We start from the raw sequence: 19,741 nt of genomic DNA, 5'->3' as shown, positions 1-19,741 counted from the left end.
CAGTGATTTGAATTGGACATCTTTGAGTTAGTGTTGATGAGCAAATCCTCCCAGACAGCTATGGCCCTGTCTACTGTAAGTTCCTGTGGACCTCAGAATGGATGCCATGGTTGGATTTTACAGTGCTTTTATGAGTCCATCACTGAAGACACATTATATCCTCTGGGGCTCTGCTCAAAAGTGCAGAGCTTGCAGAATGCTCAAGTTCTCCATATAGATTTTTGAATCATCAGACGTACGCATTCCTAGTATAAAGGCAGTAACCTCTATATACACCTTAAAATGACCATGGAAATATAACATCATTGGAATGGGTTACATCTTAGTATTGATCACGTAGGCTCATCAATCTCTCACTGAGGGCCACTGTGACACAACTACTAACAGGATCCTTATAGTGAAGGACGCATTTCCAACACCCTGTAAGCTTCACTAATGAAATGATGCCTCACAAGCCATCCACTTCCGTTCTTAAATCTTACAAAACATCTCTGAGCATGCTTTTATTGCCAGCATTAAAACATTCCCCTGTTTTTTCTTGACAGAAGTGAGGGCAGAACGTGTCAGGACTGTTTTAACTCAACCCCTTTAAGCCATGTGTAACAGCAGCAAATCTGGTGTTACTCAGTGTATTACGGGGATGAGGCCACACCTCGCTGTTTCATGTGATTTAAAAACTGTTGTGTAATGACTGGAATTATTTTTTTCCCTTATTTGTTTCCCTTGATGCTTAGCTGCTTAGCCATAGGAGTGTCTGAGTACTAAAACAAGGTTAACCTAGCATGCATGAAACAGGGACAGGTGTGCAGGGGCCTTCTGTGACACCAGGGGCACTGGAACACTGTAGCAAGAAGAGAGAGAGGAAATATAGAGAGAATGAGGTAGTGTGGAGAGAGAGAGAGAGAGAGAGAGAGAGAGAGAGAGAGAGAGAGAGAGAGAGAGAGAGATGCAAGAGTTCACATTATGATTCTGACAAGAAAGCTGACACCTATTTAATCCTGCGCTTTGAAGAGCAGAGCATGTGGGAGTTGTTGATAATGTCATCCTATGGCTGCATTGGCTAAGCTTTGCATTGCAAGGGGTCTTTTTTTCTATTGGAGCTGAATTAATGATGGAAACAAATGCATAATTAGACGCTATTGACATGGGCTGAGGATTATTGCAACGGAGCTGTTTTGCCTGTCAACAATTTAAATAAAGGAAAATAGCCACTCGGCACATCCAATGCTAGCGCTAGAAAAGGTGAAGTCTTAAAGCAAAGAGGGGGAAATGTCAACAAATCTTTCAATTTCTCCACTTTTTGAAACGTTGGTGGTGGTGGTTAGGGTTGTTGTTAAAAGGTTTGTATAACCATAAACCTTTTTACCAAGAGAAGTGACATGAAATTGAGTTTAATGGAACTCGTAACTGGATAAAACGTCCATGGATTAATGCACGCACACGTTGTGTTACACAAATGTGACCACTGCTAACTTCGGCCCTCTCAGCTGCATTAACACTTAGTCTGGCTTCATTCTGTAGTCTGCTCCCCAAGCTGACGACGGCCCGATGTCAGCTACATGTGCATAATTTGCTGGTGAAAAAAAAGTTATTCCTTTCAGGCTCTCGCGCCATCTTCGTATATCCATCCAAAATTGATAACCTTATGTAAGGTAGGCGTGTGGAGAGAGAGGAGACTGCAGAGTGAAGTATGGACCAGAGGAAAGGCGAGGGAGGAGGGGTGAGGTTTGATTATTCTGTTTGAATAACAGAGGCTCTCTTCGCTCCACACCAGAGCAGAGCAGATTCGTGACTGGAACCTGGAGACTAATGGTAAACAAGATCGCGTTTCTCGGGAACTCCACAAAGTGATGTCGTACTGGCCACACAAACACGCACACATATTGTAAACGGGCTTGAACCCTCTGTGAAAAATGTACAAGATTACCATTTTTTTATGGCGATGTAATCAAATCTAAACGGTAAACATGCATGTTCATAAACACACGCAGTACTCCTCCTTAATTTGTCACTCTGTCTGTGTGCGGTCTGCAAGGATGTGCTATCTGAGCCAGATGAAAGTAAACATCACTTAGGCTTTAGAGATAGTCCCATCTTACACTCTCCCTGCTCCCCATGCACACTGACTCACTGTTTAAAACATAGGCTCGCTCCTTTCACACATCAGCACATCTGAGAAAGAAAATCCAATTAATACACATACACACACATCATCCGGCAGCAGAGCAGCTGTCCTAAAATAAAACAGTCAGAAGGAATGGGATATGTTTAACAAACACCTCCAGAGCCATCTCCAGAAGGACTGGTGTTGGCATACACCAACGACAGCTAGGCACCCTCGTCAGTTCCAGCATGTCAGAGTCAAAGGCTTTGAAAACCTTCTGCTGGATGGTTATGTTCTCCATCCTGATTGGACAGTGAGCCGTATCAGAACACTGCAGAAAACCAGCCCCCGACTTCCCTCCTCTTCCTTCTCCACCTCACGTACACACACACCCGCGCGCACAGTCAAGTGTCCTGTGGGGACTGTGTGATGCTGCGTGATAATCATGAAATATGAGCTGAGGAATGAGAGAGAGAGATAAAGAGAGAGAGAGATAAAGAGAGAGAGAGATAAAGAGAGAGAGAGAGATAAAGAGAGAGAGAGAGATGAGGGGAAGATGAGGGGAATCTCTGCCAGGGATCCCTACAGTACGGAGTCTGAGAAGTGTTAAATAAATTTAAAAAACACACTGCTCTCAAGAGTGAAGCGAGCCCTTTGTTCTATTGATTGGTGGGCAAATAGCAGACTAGATGTAAGCTGATAGGGTTGACTGTTGACATAATGAAGTTTCAGTCACAAAGACACTTTTGACATGGAGGACGAGTTACTCTCCCCATGAGCCGAGTGATTCGCTGGCGGGGATCCCTGCCTCCCTGCGCGTGGGCACGCATCATCAAAGAAAGAGCGCCAGCCGGCTGTCATAAAAGTCCCACCAGACAGGCAGACAAGCACCAACTGCATACATGGCCACTTGTGCTCATAGAATTCCAGCTAGAAAGGTCACTTGAAAAGGTTTTCAAAAACAAACGACACTTTAACTCATTACTGTTCTGACTGAATAGGTTTACTCAAATCAGCTACTATTATTATTTAACTCTTAAGACAAAGGTTTTTGGCAAATCCCTGAAATGACTCAAATTTTACTAAAACGTGTTACTTTTTGATCTGCGGTCAAATTTTCTACCACTGAGCTAATACCCACCCCTGCCTATTCCCATGATTCCTATGAATTTCCCACTGGCCAACTCTCTGCTAAACATACAGGGGGGGGGGGGGGGGGGTCAGATGCAGCTGGGTTATGTACTGTCATTGACACTTTTGTTATTGAATGACATTGTCATCCAATTTTCCCAGCCATCAGATTGTGCTTTGTTTATCTGCATAAAGGAAATGTGAACACAAAAAATACAAAATTCACGAGAAACTAGTCTGAATGTCCTCATCCTCAAGAGCTCCACCACAGCAAGGAAATAATAGGAAAATCACATTAAGAACACATAATAAAAATAAACAGGGGTGTTTGCTACCTTGGAATCTGGATAATGACCGTACATATAATGTAATTGACTATTTTGAGCACATGCAAGTATAATCCTCCATGTCTGAATAATGCTGGAAAGCCTTTCCGAAACTCCGGGTTTGTGCAGCCTACCTCTTTTGTTGCTGCAGTAAACGGGCTCCATAATTACCCCATTGTCATTAATCCCTTTCTACCTCATTGCCTCATTGGAGAGCCTGTAAAGCCTGTTTTGTGTGAGGCTGTTTCCACAAGCTGGTGACTTGGAGTGCTTGGACAAAAAGGAAGCAGAAACCTCCATTCAAGTGTTTTCCCTGTCGCTCTCCACTGAAACCCTACAGGCAGAGCTGATCTGCATAGTTTGGGGAGGTTGGAAGCCATGCTTTGTGAACTCCAAACTAAAACGTACTGGGAATTAGTCAAGGACACAACATGTTTTGTCATTCTTCACCCCGACTTTCATCCCTGTCTCTTTTCAGAGGAAGGATCTTCTTTGAAACTATTGCTTGTCTACACCTGGATCCCATTGACTCCTGCACCCAGGCCAACGAGACTGCGCCTCTGGGAGCGACTGCAGTAAAAACGATTACAACCAGCTTGAAGCCGTTTATCCGACTCCCTCTCTCCTGTTCTCTCTCACACTCTCACACTAATTGCAAGACTGTTGGGCTGAGTTGGGAGACATGACATTCCCACCCACCAGTATTTAATGGCTGTTTTAGCAGTCAAGTTATGAATGCTACATTGCAGTTAGGCCGGAGAAAGTACCTACAGTACGTTTTGTAAGGTCAGAATTCTTGACCAAATATTCACATAGTAACTGTGGATTGCCTTCTGGGTCGTATATATTAACTTTGAATACAGACTAATACGATTTTTGATGTACATCTCAGATGAAACAACAATAAATACCTTTAAAATGACAGTATTTTCTGTTAATGAATGGTACCCAGTCTAAGTGAATCAGCGAAAAGTCTGTAGACTGCAGAACTGGAAGTTGTTGACCACCACTGACATCATTCTGCAGATGCTCAGGTTTGCTTAATCTCTGCCTGCCAGACACTAATGCACTCGATCTAGTAATGGGCAGCACCTTATGCCAATGCTAGCCAACCAAGCAGGATCTTCCATATATGAGATCCATCCATCAATGAAAACCTCCAAACATCTCAAGCCTCTTCCTGTTTGGCACTGCTCTGATTGAATGCCCTTCATCTGGACTTACAAGGCTTAATGGACAGAAACAGTGAGTGGGAGGTGCACAGTCAAGTGAGACAAGTACTGTTGTCATTGGCAGTAGCTGATGTCACTCTCCCTTTTCCACCTCGACCCTCCCCCCCCCCCAAGCCCTCCTGTAACGATAGGAGCCTCAACCCCCCTCCCCACATGCCCCCACCTCGTCATGTCTTTTGGAATCATGGGGCCCCAGGTCTTGCCTGCTAGCTTTACGAGCTGTTAGAATCGCAGAAGCCATCTTGTAGACGACCAATTAAATGAGAAGAGATCACGAGAGACTGCATACCTGCCCGGAAGGAACCATAAAATCTGAAAGGGGGGGGGGAGTTGGCCAGCATTAAGGGTGTTGCCGAGTATAATTACAGCAAGGGAATTTCTCTTTCCGCTCTCTCCCCTAAGGACAGCTTCAAACCGAGGATGTGACCAGCACAAATCTCTACAAAGGTGCCAGGATCTGTCAGGATTCAGCAATAGTGGCTGTGCCTCAACACAAGGTCAGAGGATGTCAACCCAACAACAGAATTTAGCATAAAAACGAGATCCGTGAAGGAATGGAAGATGGATGAGTGCTGAGGCTTTGAAGATTGCTCCATTCTTATCCTTCCATTTACTCCCAAATCCAACCCTCGGTGTGTTGCTCAGCGGTGATAGGTAATAGTGTGGAAGGAACAGATTTCTGGAGATGGTGAAGGCAACCTTGTGCAAATCCCAAGTTGACACTGTCAAGGTTGTGAGGCAGAGTGAAATGCAAAAATGCCTGTTTACTGAGAAGCAGGGTCATCAGCATTGAGCAAAGATTTAATTATACTGCATTGAGAAAGAGTCTGAGATCATGATCTTGACAACTAGAATGAATTAAATGACTGACAGTACAAATGTGTTTTTCTTAGCTCTGCCTTATATTTAAAACACAGGCATGACATGGCATTATGTTTAATTTTGTGGGTCAACAGGGCCAGACGTGGCCATTGATTGTTCTGTCAGACCATTGATATTGCTTGATATACAGTTAGACCACAAGTTGTCACACACGGCATACAAAACAGGCAGTACAGACAAAGAGAGCGAGACAAATTGAGACTGTGGAATTGTAAACATGTTGGGGCCCTCTCCTCACATCTGTGAGTGAAGGGTGGGAGAAGGAAGAGAAGAAAGAGGAGGGGGAAGTGTCCTCTGGAAAAGAGTCATGTTCTCCCCTTTACGATACCCCCCAACATCCCCGACTGCATGCAAATACACTGAATCGTCCCACTAAATCAAACAGAGATGTCTCTCTGCTGATGCCCTCCAATACTTGAAGCTCTATTTCTCCTGAACACCCCCCTAGACATATGATATTCATTCTAGGAATCAGAGAGAGGTAATCAACAGAGGAGAGGATGGAGAGGCCTCATCTACTGTTATCACTCCGGTAATCTAGTTAATAACCTGGGAAAGGACACTGTAAAATGACACATTAATCATGACTGGGAACCTTGAATATTTCTCTCTCTCTCTAATACACAACGAATACAGCCATTGTTCTGCATAATTATTACAATGTGACATACGGCATCTTCATCATGCAACTAATGTGGTCTCCTAGACCTTACATGTCTAAGCTCCAACCTTTCTTTAGTCTAGCTGCACTTGTCAGAAGCTATCAGCACCTTTAAGGCTCTGCATATTCTAGTGGTTTGGTTTTAAATGGATTACACAGTGAAGACAGTCCCTCTGCCTACAATCTATCTCTCTCATTCAAATAGGATGTGCTTGCTGTATCCTGAAAACAAGTAATGCTTTGGCAAAGAAGGACAAAATTGATTCCTCATATTTCTGCCAACCACAAATGCAATCCAGTAAACAGACTGGCAAACCGCTTCACTCAACTATGACAGTATGTGATATGGAGTTTTTCCCCTCTTAGAAAAACTAATGTTTGCCTGCCAACTCCATGTAATTCATCCACAGAACCCAACTTTTGTTCTTGGAAGTTCACACCCTAAGAAGCAATGACCAAGTGTTGTATCTTTAGATATCTTAACACTGGAAGCTCCTTCACATTGCACCTCCCAAAAGAAAACAGTTTCCGACAGTGTGACAGTATTATCACAGAATGATACATGGGCTGGACTGAGGTTGCATTAGGACTCTCGGAATTCAGGAGTCAATGGAAATAAGTGCAGTGGTATGATCCAGAGGAAGAGCCTACACTCCTCATTGATGCATTAGCATCCATGGGAATTCTTCTTCAACAAGCTGATGGATCCTTGCCAAGATCTCCCTCACTGGAAAGGCCCCGAGCCAAAGCTCTTATCCCACTGAGAGCATTGCTGCTCTAGCTGGTCCAGCAGCTTGTCTACAGAGTCCTCCTTATTCTCCAGCTTCAGGTAGCGCCTGGCATAGCCCAGGTCTATCCGGGGCCAGCTCCGATGCCTCTGCACCTCCACAGACTTGAGCTCTGGAGGCTCTGCTTCCTGCCCACAGATGTTCACACACACGTCTGTGTTGGACTCTCTCCGGGCAGGCTTGGCCCTTCCTAACTGTCCCTGTCCGCAGGGTGCTGCCAGCTTCTCCCCCAGACACACTGCAGTGGTGTGTGCGCCACGAGGGTTAGTTCTGTAGCTCACACTGTGGGAGCGTCTGGGCAGCGTGGCGGGGGCATCCCAGTCATCCACACCCAGGGTGGACATGGAGCTGGCCGACACCAGGCAGTTGTTGAGCTTAAAGAGGGTGGCGCGCTGGGGGTCTACCTCCGTTTCTGCCAGTGTGTTGCAGTCTGTCTTGCTGGAGTTGCAGGAATTGGAGTGGGATGAGTGGAGGGAGGGGGTGGAGGCGGACTCCTGGTGGTGCAGGGCCTCTGTCCTCAGAGTAGCCTGCCGGTAGGTTCTGTCTGGCATGTCTTCCTCCCCCAGGTCCCTGGTCTGCAATAAGGGCTCAGAACAGGCCAGCTGTTGTAGACACAGGATATTGAGGTGGGCGGCGGGGAGACTGCTCAACCACTGGTAGTGTCTCGCCATGGAGTTGGATGCCGCAATTTCCGAGAGGTCGGCCGAAGGTACTGCCGCCGACACGGAGCAGATGACGTTGCGCATCTGAGCCAGGAGCATCTGGGTCTCCCTGTCGCGGTTCTCATACAGCACCGTGTTGGCGCAGATGAGGATGAAGAGGCCCACGCCCATGATGACAGGGCCCAGCAGCTTCATCCTCTCACTGTGGATGAGGCTGGCTGTGGAAAAGAAACTCTTGGCCCCCAGACTCCAGCCAGAAGCCTTAGGCTCCCCAACCCCTCCTCCATCAGTCGGTTCAGGCAAGGCTGAGCGGTGCGTCCGGTAGGGCCAGTACCCTGCCACGGCCAGGGCTGTGCCCACCACCACCACGATGACACCCAGGACCAAGAAGACACCTGGCATGGAGCGGATGCGCAGCTTGCCCTGGATCAGGTTCTCCTTCTTCTTCCGTCCGCGGAGGCTGAAGCGAGACTTCCGAGAGCGGGAGGGGGAGCCTTGCATCTCGCCCTTGGATTTCGGGGTCTTCATGGTTGAGTATCCAAAACTCTTGGTCCTGGTCACGTGCGGAACTACAGCCCCTGGGAGATTACGGAGTGGTGGAAAGGGTCAGGGATTAATGACACAACTTTTAAAGCTAGACTCCTATGTACAGTATGAAGTGTTTCAGTACAAAAACGGCAATGTAATCCTTTTAAGATTCAATGAATAAATCACTGGCATCTTTAATCGCTATTTCTGGAGAAAGAAAACTGTTTATGGAATCATCTAGATTTTAATAGATTAAAAGTCTGTAATCCCAGATTTTTCTTTCTAAATGGACGTAAAACATGTTAGAAATAAATACTTCATATAGCATTGAATTTTATCATTCATTACATATTCATAAATATTGACTTTATTAAACTGCTCCTTTGTTATCTTTTGACAAATTGCCTTTGATGTTAAAACCAAATGTTGTTTTTTTTGTTACCTTTAATTAAAATATAGATGAAAGATCCTTGTCTACATCTAGCCTCCTTTCCAATGCAATCTAAACTGACCGTAACATTCTGTGTTTAAAATACTGAACTCCATGTTAATCATCATAGACAAAAATGTAACTTGAGAGATAACACCTCAGGGAGTTCCAAACTCAGATGCTACTGAGAAACACTTGCACATGTGCTGTTCTCCTTCAGTTCCCACACAACCATAAACAAGGTGCAGTGAAATGGAAACACAGCTTCAAACACACACACTGCAATTACTGTAAGGCTCGGCATATGCAGCAATGCCTTTAAAATCCTGTCTCCACCAAATCGTCTGACAGAGCACATGACCTCGGTCCAGAAGGATGACTATCAGGTAAGCCTGTACAGCCTGCCTATCAGCCTATACAGCCTGCCTGTCAGCCTGTACTGGCGACAAACAAACAGAATATCTCTGAACAGGTCTCTTGGACCTTCACTAAAAACCTGGCACAGGGTAGAAACATGTCTCCCTGGCTGTTTGGTTACCATGCATGCACAAATGAGTCAGTCAGGCCACATCCTTTGGCTTTAGGTTTTTAAAGCTGTTCAGAGAGGATTTTAGAACTTTGAATGACAAATCAAAGAGCAACTTAATGCAATGTAGTATATATATGTACAGTACAGCTAAAACAGAAAAGCTTGACTGTCTCTTTAACTAGTAGAACATAAATATACTTTATGGTAAAAGAAAAGGTTGTGACCTGGGTAAATCTACCTGAGTGTCAACCCTGAAGGATTAAACCTCAAGTGATCGTGTAGCCTACACTCCTGGAAGGGGATAATCTTGAATAAAGCTGACCCAGGCTAGCTAAAAAAGTCCGGTGGAAAGTATAAGTAGTCTTTGTACAGCATGAATTGTTCTGGAAAGATTTGCCACTGGCAAGAACATTCCATGTATATGGTCACTGATATGGCCATCATAAATGAATGATGCAAACCAGACATGCCTATCATTAGTTTGTTTTTCCACTCGCAGTTTAATGAGTGAGGAATGTGGACTATTGCCAACTAATCTAAACATAAAAGTAGTGATCAGGGAATAAGATCTTCAGGTTTGAATTATACCTTACATAACGTTTAATAATGTTTTTCTTTACATTAATTGCTGATTACTAATGATGACACACCCAATTCGTTTTCTTTAAATGGGTAGCTTGCGTATCACTTAGTTCATTAAGTATACGTAGAGACTGATTCTTAGATGGAATTAAATAGGCAAATAAGGTCGCATCGAATTGGAATAAATATGATATTAACATCTATTCTGTGTCTAACTTGTAACAGGGCATGCTACCTCCACCTGTAGGTTGCAAATGTTTAATATGTTTTTAAGCCATTAAAAAACAATTATTTAAACACACACAAAACATTCCTTGCTGTGACTACAAGAAACCTGACGGAACGTGATGTTGCATTCCTTTGATTCTGTCTGACTGTGATAAGCCTTGCAGTGGAATTAGTCATTTCCTCAACTACAACGTCATTAAAACCAGCAATTTAGTAAAACATTTTATATAGAATAAAGAAATAGCATATACAGCTCGCAGCCAATTACAACGTTTGCAGATTTGTGAGGTGAAAATGTTAAATCTCCAATGACCTTCTAGACAAGGCACGTTCGTTTGAAGTTCTCATCGGCATCAAAGCGTTGAGCTGTACCAGTTGTGCATTACCGCTCGACTAGGGTATTAGGCTACTTTTGAATAAGGTTAAGTTACTTGCCTATGCTGCTCCTGTTGTGTTCTCTTGCCGTCTCATCGTCCTCCGACTCATATCAAACAGTGCACTACGATTCGTCCGATTACCCATGCAGTCTGCACTGAACGAAACAATTGCATATAGCTTTATCACTTGAGCTGAACATCCTACTTGCATTGATAAGAGGTTGTTCCACCGTCGGCATGGAGCTTCTTGGTTTGTCCAAAAGGTACTCAGCATAGTCTTCCAATAAATAAAAAAAATGTTTCCCGTTTATAGGTAATCTTCCTAAAATCACATGTGCCCTTCAACCTCACAAAACTAGCTGAACAACCCGTTCGACGGCCGATTTTCAGTGGCGCCTCCTCCAGTCTGACACCCCACGACTTGGATCAAGGGTAGATCCGTTATGCATGTCATGGTTGTTGTGCGTGTTTTGGTATAGGCTACGACACCTTATCAGCATATTACTACAAAGTATTTAAAACCAAATTATGTTAAAGTAATTGGACATTTTAGTACAACACATGCTACATTAATGAACGTTCTCCTTAATGACTCTGAAGTTAGCCATGTCTATCCACAGGAATTTGAAGCAAGGCAACGGGTTGCTTATTTAAAAATGGTGCGTTATGGAAACGCATCTAGTGGGTTACGAACTTGATTGTGGCAAATCTAATTAGATTACATATTTCTCTGCATAAGATATCTCTAAAACTATGCAACAGATTGTCAATTCTTAAGACCGCTGGTCAAGAAAAAGAGGGCAACGCCATCTTGTGGCAAAACGGAATAATTGGCCAATTATTGGCCAAGTACAAGTTGCCGTTTAATTGGCATCCTGTTCACTGTGCCGTCTCCCTCCACTCCCCCTTCTTCCTATCATACTTTGAACTCCAACGTGAAAGGTGGTCCTTCAACCTGACAATAGACAAACAGCTTGTTCATTCCATATCAGGGTTTTTTTTTATTTTCAAATTAACTGTTAAAAAGGAATTCCACAAGGATCAAAAGACAGAATAAAACAAATCCCACTCAGCACATTGACAGCACACTATGTATGCATGTAATACAAATGTTAAGACACCCACTACAACAGTCCATTACAACTTATAAAAGTCTATCCAGGCATTTTTTTTCTTAAACCTACCACATATTTTACAAATGTCTCTAAATACAAGAGGACACTACTGGGGGGGAAAGAAAATAATATATATATATAAAAAAAAAAAGATGGGGAAGCATGTGTACTAAAGACACATTTTATTCTATCACTACTGGATTCATATATATATATAAAAAAGAAAGACAAGGGGTGAGGGGCTCAAGACGGGTAGAGGGGTCATAACATTTCACCTCAGGACTGAGATCGGGAACGAGATCGGGAACGAGACGCAGAGCGAGACTTGGAGCGGGATTCTGAGCGTGAGGCGGAAGGTGACCGAGAGCGAGCTTTGGCAGGTGAGGGGGAAGGAGATTTGGACTTGGACTTTGACCTGGGCTTGGACTCAACTGGGGTGCGGGAACGAGAACGGGACGAAGCCCTCTCAACGGCGCCGCCTTCTTCGTCGCTCTTGACTGGCTCCCGGCTCTTACTCTTGGAGTCAGATTTCCTTGAACGATCCTTGACCCCTGACCTGGAACGGGACCTGGAACGAGAGCGAGACCTAGACCTGGAGCGGGACTCGTCCTTCCTGCCCCTCTTCACTTCCTTCTTGATCTTCTTGTTCTTGGGGCTGTGGCTCCTGCTCCTGCTGCGGCCCTCGTCACGAGGACGTCCCTCCTTGACCTTGTGGGCGCCGTTGCTGCGCTCCTCCTCCTCCTTCCGCCCCTTGCTCTTGTTCTTTTTGCTGTTGGAGCGACTGCGAGAACGCGAAGCAGCCCTGCAGAGAACAACCCAACACGTTATTTCATCCACACAAACACACAAACACATTATTATGATTATATTCCTCCCTCTGCCCTAAACACACTGCAAATGTGATTTAAGTGAATTATTATATGAAAAAGAGAAACAGAAGGCATTCTAGGTGCTGCTATAAACGGGGTTGTTACCTGGAGCGGGAGCGACTGCGGCTGCTGCTCTCGCTGCGGCTGCGGCTCTTACGGGATCTGCGGCTCCTGGAGCGAGACCTGGGAACGGAAGAGCAGGGTTACGAGAAGCAGAGGAATAGCAGGGCAGGGATACGAGAAGCAGAGGAACAGCAGAGCAGGGTTACGAGAAGAGGAACAGCAGGGCAGGGTTACGAGAAGAGGAACAAGAAACCATTTGAGGCGTGAATAACAAAAAAAAAAAACATTGTAGTAGGGGGGTGGAAACGGCAGGACGGGATTTAAGTTGAAGTTTACCTGGAGCGGCTGTGACTGCGGGAGTAGGAGCGACGAGAACGCCGGGCACCGGGGCGGTCTTCAATCAGGCGGATCTTCCTGCCATTGACCTCTGTACCGTCCAGCTTCTCCAGAGCCCTCTTCATGTCAGAGTAAAGCCTGAACTCAATCACTCCCTCGTTCCTGCGACCCTTATTGGTGTCGGCATAGGTCACTTCGCCAGCCTGCCTCATGTAATCCTGAGGAGCATTTGGAATGGTTAGAAACAGTTCCATCAAAATCAGGAGGCACACAAACAAAAAAAATGTATGCTGTGAACTTCTACAAAATGACTTGCATGAATTTATGCATCATCATACTGGGCTTCATACCTTAAGGTCCTGCCAGCTGCAGCGACTGGAGAGGTTTTCCACAATCAGGCGGTAGTCTGTCCTAGCAGGAGGGCCATACCTGTCTCTTCCCCCGCGCCCATACCCACCACCACCACCACCACCACCACCTCCTCCTCCCCCTCCTCCACCACCACCACCTTCAAGGTAACAAGAACAGGAACAGTTAGGGTAGGGAACCAATTAAAAAGCAGTCAATATACTACCCTTCATCTACATTCTATAAACAAAATCAAATCTGGGAGAAATAATAAAGGGGGAAAGCAAAGACACTAAAAGGGGGAAAACAAACAAAATGCTCATTTTACTGAACTGTTTGTTTTTTTCAATCATGAACTCTGACAACTTTAACTATCAAGCTTTGTACCATAACTAGTCTTTTAGGCCAACATATGAGTCTAAGAATCTAAACAGAAACATAAAATTACAAAAAAGGAACAAAAACTGACTGTAGAAGTACTTACGGTGAACTACAGTATGTCCTAACTAACACATCTACACAGACATTTCACTTTACAATTGTTTTTTTTTTTTTTTTTTTCAGGCACCTATTAAGAGCTCAACCCACATCTGCTCCTAACCCCATGGCATCCTCACCACCCGGCCTGGGCCTAATGGCAAAAGCGGTCTTCATTCACAATGGCTCCCTTTTTTGGTCTGCCCAGGGGCCCAGAATGGTCAAACCACACTCTTGGAAAGGGGACACCATGGCCAGCAATAGGGGCAGGCAGTCAGCAAAGGACTCTTTCAATTAAAACATTGAGGTTCTTTGTTAAATCTTTACCTTTATTGACACACATTTTTAAACAAAATAAAAAATCCTGAATAAAACAGCAATAGATACTCATACATACTCATACATGTCATATACTACAAGCACAATCATTGTCAAATATATTTAAAAAGGTAAATCTCAGAGGATAACTTCTCCTTATTAACCCAGACTAATTTAGAAAAAACCCAAAACACGATCATTCACGCATCTGGATTCCCCCAAGATCATTTATAGTCCTTGGTAGCTAAGATGCACACAGTTCCACTATCACATGTAAATCCTTGCTTCACACCCACTTTACAAACAAAAGGTGCAGAGCACCATGAAGTCTGAATTGTTATGGTGCTAGAGTAAATAAAAGCAACCAAACTGCTTACCACATTCCAATCTGTGAACTCAATCACAATTTGTGACAAAGAGTCAGGGACACGTAAACCTGAATCAAACTGAGACTTGATGCAATCACAGCAATGGTGTGGGTATGTTGGAGAGGGGGTGAATATATTATTGGTGGATTATTGCCTGGATGTGACCCAAGGCAACTGAAACTAAATAATACTGTTCCACCACAAACAATTCAAATTGTGTGCAAAGGAGCCACCAAGGACATGTTGGAAAGTCATGCAAAAGATCTTCCTCAATCACATTTCCTCCCATTAATGATTAAACAACACTTCGTTGAATACTTACTTCGTCCTCCTGAGCCATAGCTGCCGTCACGACGCGGCCCCTTGGTGTGCTCCACTATCACTCGCTCCCCACACAGGTCTTTGCCATTCAGGTCATACACGGCATCATCTGCATCACGGGGGTCATCGAACTCAACGAACCCATACCTACGGGAATAAACAGTATGTTAGCTTGTTAAAACAACAAAATATAACGTGTCGCCATTACTTCATGACTTAAGTAGGACAGGCTGAAAACTACCTGTGGTTAACTGACCCAACTCCGTCCATTTTACAGAGGAAGATGGCGCTTTTATCTCTGACACTGCTAGACGGAATGCATTTTGTATTCGATGTAATCTTTGTTTCGCTAAAACGTATAACCAAAAACCAACACAGAGCTAGCTATAGGCTAACAAACAAACAGTTAGCTGACTGACACGTAGCCCTCCAACTAGCTCAACAGCTAGTTGCAATATACTGACTGCACCATCATGGACGCATTCTTCCCGAACTGCACACGACACGTCGCCATTATTAGATAGCTGGCTACATAGCTAGCTAGTTTGCAGGATATGTCGCCAACAAATGACGCCTAATCTGTTCTTTTTATTAGCCAATTGCAGATTCGTTTCTTAGAAATAGATATATTGAACTCGAGTACACAGAAAAGTGACTACATGCATCTTGACGTTTTTGATTATTATCTGGTCGACTCCAGTAGGCCTGCCGACCAGGCCCCAAACACAACGAGGGTTAGCCAATGCTACTAGCTAGCTGCATCCATTACACAAGGGTGCCGTTCTATTTGTTACCCGTTCTTAAGATCCACTTCCAGTATCTTTCCATATCCCTTGAAGAACTTTTCGACGTCCTTTTCTCTTGCTCTATAGCTCAATCTTCCAATGTATACTCTTGACATTGTCCAGGCGAAATATGTGTGCGTCCGCTGGCACACTCAAAGTGAAAAACACACGTTATGGCGCGAGGAGGCTGAACGCTCATTACGTTATACGTGCTTCTTGAACACCATAGGTCGCGCAATGAAGTGGGCGTGTCTCACTTATCACATCTGAAGTGTCTAATTTCAACACCGTTGTGTGTAAAATTGATAAACCAATTTAAATACAGATAATGAATACATGAAACGATTTGTTTCACTTATACATTGAGAGTGGACTTTGATTATCAAAAAATATATCTGTGGAAAAAGCGCACCATAGAACTAATTATTCTACTGGCTAATACAGTAGTAGGGTATATTACGTCGTAGGCCTACGTTAATAGTAAAAGTTTAGTAGCCTGGGCCAGGGGCGTAGCCAGAATAATATTTTGGGGTACGGCTAGAAAAATATGGATAGGCATCTTTTCAGTAAAAAAAAAAGAAGTACTTTGCGATGTGGGGTAGGCTTTAGAACAAATTGGATCGGCCTGGGTAGGCACAGTGGCTACCCGTGGCTACGCCCCTGGCCTGGGCACACCTAGCCCGTACAGACTCCAGAGTTTATTATTCGCCTTATTATTATTTTCCACTCAATAAATGTCTGAAACCCCTTGTGCAGACTATTTGTGTGTACAGTATAGCGACCCACCCCATACCTTATGAGATCGCACATTGGTAATAGGATCAACGCAGGGCATTCCCGGCAGCTATATCCTGTATATATTTAATGGATTGATAGGATTTAGTTAATTATTCGTATTGTTCATTCGTTGTTCATTCGCATTCATCTCCACTGAGCCAGTAGTGTTAGAAATGTCTTGTCAGAGTGGGTTTCGTCACACTGCTTCATATAAATTGGCTGTAGTCTGTCTGGAACAGTTAAGAGTCCACTACGTTTGTTGTTGTGGGAGGGGCTTTTAAAGTTTCTGATGTCGAGCTTTTGTAGCTAGATAAAAAGTTCGCGGTTGGATCGCAGCAAAGTAGCTATGTATGCAACGCCATCTTAACACATAACTTTGCGGAAAGTTTTCTTTGCTTGGGCAACATGGGCGAACAGAGATAATCGATAAATTAACAAGCCCAATATAAAGCAGCGCAAGCGGGGAGTGTGCGTTCGAGATGGTGAAATTGGATGAAATGTTAACGGGAAACATAGCTAACCATGGAAAGCCCGGCAATTTCTAAGTATTCCTGTCTGGATTTTTGGTTTTCGGTTATCGGTGTATGCACTTATTTGTTCGATGTGGGATCTGATGTATGGGTAGCGACAGAGTTGTATTCGCGCGGGGATGTTCCATGGTTTGGAGTGCTTGTCGGCCTCATGGCCCTTTCTTCAGTAGTGGTCCAGATGTTCAGCTGGTATTGGTTCAAATACGACCGCAAACTGGAAGGGTTCAATGCGCAAAACTCAACAGATACAGTTCTTTTTGGCAACCACCGCAAGCTTTCAGGCCTTCTACATGTTTTTCAGTTGGGCTTCTTCTGCAGGTATTTTATTAGTTTGTTTGGTGCAGATTTGTAAACATTGCCTATTAGTGGTCAATGGCTATCTTAAAAGGAAAGTTATCTAGGCTATTTAATTCTAACTCAAAGCCGCATATAGTTGGCTGCTAAACCTTGAAAGTCCCACGCAGGCCTACATCTAACATACTTTCCTTGAGTAGAGGTTCTCAGAATTGTATTTGGCCTAATAAATGAAGGTACTAAAGCACTAGTGAGCTGCAGGCCATTTGTTAAGTGATGCTAACAGGTCGGTCAATTAAGCCATATCAATTTAACATGCCCAGATTCCATAGGCACCCTATTTTAACACATACAGCCGAAGGGAGTTACATGATAAGCAAACTGAGATAATCTTTTTACACGTTGGATGTTGAGAATGAATCTAAAGAAGCAACAACCACCAACTTTTAACAACATCCGTTGCACCATCATATTTTTATGGATGTATTCAAACATGGTTTTAGCTTGGCCCAAGTTATACCTTGATTGTTGTTTATTTTTTTATTTGAGTGTCATTCGTCCTCAGGCACATCTCTGCCATATGGCAAGGCTTCCGGGTGTGGTGGAGAAGGGATCAGATCTCAGAATATGCTGTGTACCTGACTCATGACCTCAGTATGCTTCGGCTTATTGAGACCTTCTGTGAGAGTGCCCCCCAACTCACTCTCATGGCTTACATCATGCTCTACACCAACCATGCAAGGACTGTACAGTGTGAGTAGAGGTGTCCTGTCACACACATTCTTGTTCAAGGCAACTGACTTGTGTGCGATCTACAAGAATCAACAATCTATGTGATTGTAATAGCTATACATTTTGATTTGATGTTACAGTATTTAACACATCGTTTGTAACTTATCTTATAACTATCACATTTTCACTTAGATAAAATAAAAACGTTCACTTGCTGTCTCACTATCCCAACCACAGCTTATATCTGTGTGACTTTGTCTTGCTCTAATCAGTAGTGTGATGACCCAACTTCTCTTTGTCTTCAATCCCTTTCTGTTTTGTAGGTGTAAGCGTTGTAGCATCTACCACCTCTATAGCCTGGATGGTAGTGGACTACCATCGCTCTTTGCGCTCCTTCCTCCCTGACAAGGCCAAACAGGGCTGGGGCTCTTCTCTGGTCTACTTCCTGTGGAACCTGCTGCTTATCGCCCCACGTGTGGCTGCAGTGGCTCTCTTCACCTCAGTCCTGTGCAGCTACGTCTTTGTCCACTTACTTTTAATATGGCTTGTAATGGTGTACTGGGTCTGGTGCCAGAAAACAGATTTCATGGACAGTGCTGGCGGAGAGTGGCTCTACCGGGCCACTGTAGGTCTTATCTGGTACTTTAGCTGGTTTAACGTGGCAGAGGGGCGGACAAGGGGGAATAGTGTTATTTACCACTCTTTCATAGTCGTGGATGGAGGGATCCTGTTGATTACCTGGTGGTGGTACAGAGACCCAGTCTTGACAGACTCCTACGCCCCGATCCTGCTTGCTGCTCTGCCACTCACTTACCTTGTGGGCTTGCTTTTCAAAGTCCTTTACTACTGCTGCTTTCACCCCAAACTGTGGAGGCCCCCAGCGCGGGACACAGGTGCTATTGAGATGCCTGATGGTCAGGTCTCTGTGAGAGCCATGGCTTCCCAGGTGGGAGTTTCCTCTCAGGTTCTCAACAAGAGGATGGCCCATCATGCTAATCGCTTTTACTCGCAGAGAGATGCTAGTACCAACCTTATTGGTAAAACAAACGGATGTGATGCCAACAGTGTTTTGCAACCGATTGCAAACTGTGGAAAATGAATGATAGTTAGTTTTAGAAGGTTTTGATATCACAGCAAGTGTTATGAGAGCAGCTAAAGTTGTACCGTTGGTACAAATTGAGTAGTATACTGTTACTGTTTCCAGGTTATGAAGTAATGCTGGATGTTTCAACTGGTTGGTTTTGTTGAAATATGTTTGTTTATTGCATAACCTCTGTACTGATGGCCAACATTTTGAGAAAAGTGAAACACATATGTTATGCATACCATGTACAGTATTTGACCAGAATACATCTCTTTTTAGCCAGTATATTAAGTACATATTATGTGAAGGGGCAAAGGCAACAATGTCGTTTGTGTTTAAATTAAGACCAGTACAGTAGTGCAACTCAAGTTATTTTTATTTTAATGTTCTCTTAATTTATAAGGCGTACATGCCGTATGTCTCATGATCTGCATAGACATATATACATGTATATATGTCAATGATGATCTGTGCCAACATTGTAAAATATGTAATGGTGATCCATCTGATATTGTAACTATAGTAATGTTTGTTGAAGATTCTATGTAACACCAGGGAGTTATTGTTTGGAAGTTGGAGAGTGTATTTTTAAATTATCGTTCAAGGCACAATAAGCATCATAAGCATGACAAATAAATAATGTTCTTCCACAACCACAATTTTTTGAATAATTAAAGACCCTCCTAAGTCATAATCAGTTATTCCACAATTATGTTTACAGGCTGTACATTGTTGATAAAAAACAAAACAAAAAAACAAGTAATACTCATACACTTCAAAAAGAATCCAAGTTTTGGATCAGTTATGTAAAGCATTTTCAGTTTTGAGGTACTACGCATGCTGTAACTTCTGTTGAGCCATTGG

The 19,741-nt window shown here is 43.8% G+C and overlaps 3 protein-coding genes across 3 annotated transcripts; 1 reads left to right on the top strand and 2 right to left on the bottom strand.

The window, feature by feature from the left end:
• Nucleotides 1-5,713: 5,713 nt before the first annotated feature.
• Nucleotides 5,714-8,433, bottom strand: tmem200b (transmembrane protein 200B). Its single transcript, XM_084695857.1, has one exon. The coding sequence runs from the start codon at nucleotides 8,312-8,314 to the stop codon at nucleotides 7,061-7,063; it is 1,254 nt and encodes a 417-aa protein (XP_084551983.1). The 5' UTR covers nucleotides 8,315-8,433; the 3' UTR covers nucleotides 5,714-7,060.
• Nucleotides 8,434-11,434: 3,001 nt separating this feature from the next.
• Nucleotides 11,435-15,653, bottom strand: srsf4 (serine and arginine rich splicing factor 4). Its single transcript, XM_084696424.1, has 6 exons — nucleotides 15,470-15,653; nucleotides 14,677-14,822; nucleotides 13,194-13,351; nucleotides 12,844-13,061; nucleotides 12,550-12,627; nucleotides 11,435-12,377 (listed from the first exon to the last, which is right to left on the bottom strand). The coding sequence occupies exons 1-6, from the start codon at nucleotides 15,574-15,576 to the stop codon at nucleotides 11,852-11,854; spliced, it is 1,233 nt and encodes a 410-aa protein (XP_084552550.1). The 5' UTR covers nucleotides 15,577-15,653; the 3' UTR covers nucleotides 11,435-11,851.
• Nucleotides 15,654-16,476: 823 nt separating this feature from the next.
• xkr8.3 (XK related 8, tandem duplicate 3) lies at nucleotides 16,477-19,536 on the top strand. The gene is made up of 3 exons (XM_084697191.1): nucleotides 16,477-17,085; nucleotides 17,627-17,814; nucleotides 18,117-19,536. Exons 1-3 carry the CDS (start codon nucleotides 16,760-16,762, stop codon nucleotides 18,890-18,892), a joined length of 1,290 nt encoding a protein of 429 aa, XP_084553317.1. The 5' UTR covers nucleotides 16,477-16,759; the 3' UTR covers nucleotides 18,893-19,536.
• The last annotated feature ends 205 nt before the right edge of the window (nucleotides 19,537-19,741 follow it).

Source organism: Hypomesus nipponensis, chromosome 4 (genome assembly GCF_054491055.1).
Source record: "Hypomesus nipponensis isolate SF chromosome 4, ASM5449105v1, whole genome shotgun sequence".
NCBI lineage: Eukaryota > Metazoa > Chordata > Actinopteri > Osmeriformes > Osmeridae > Hypomesus > Hypomesus nipponensis.
This window is presented reverse-complemented; position numbering and strand designations above follow the sequence as displayed.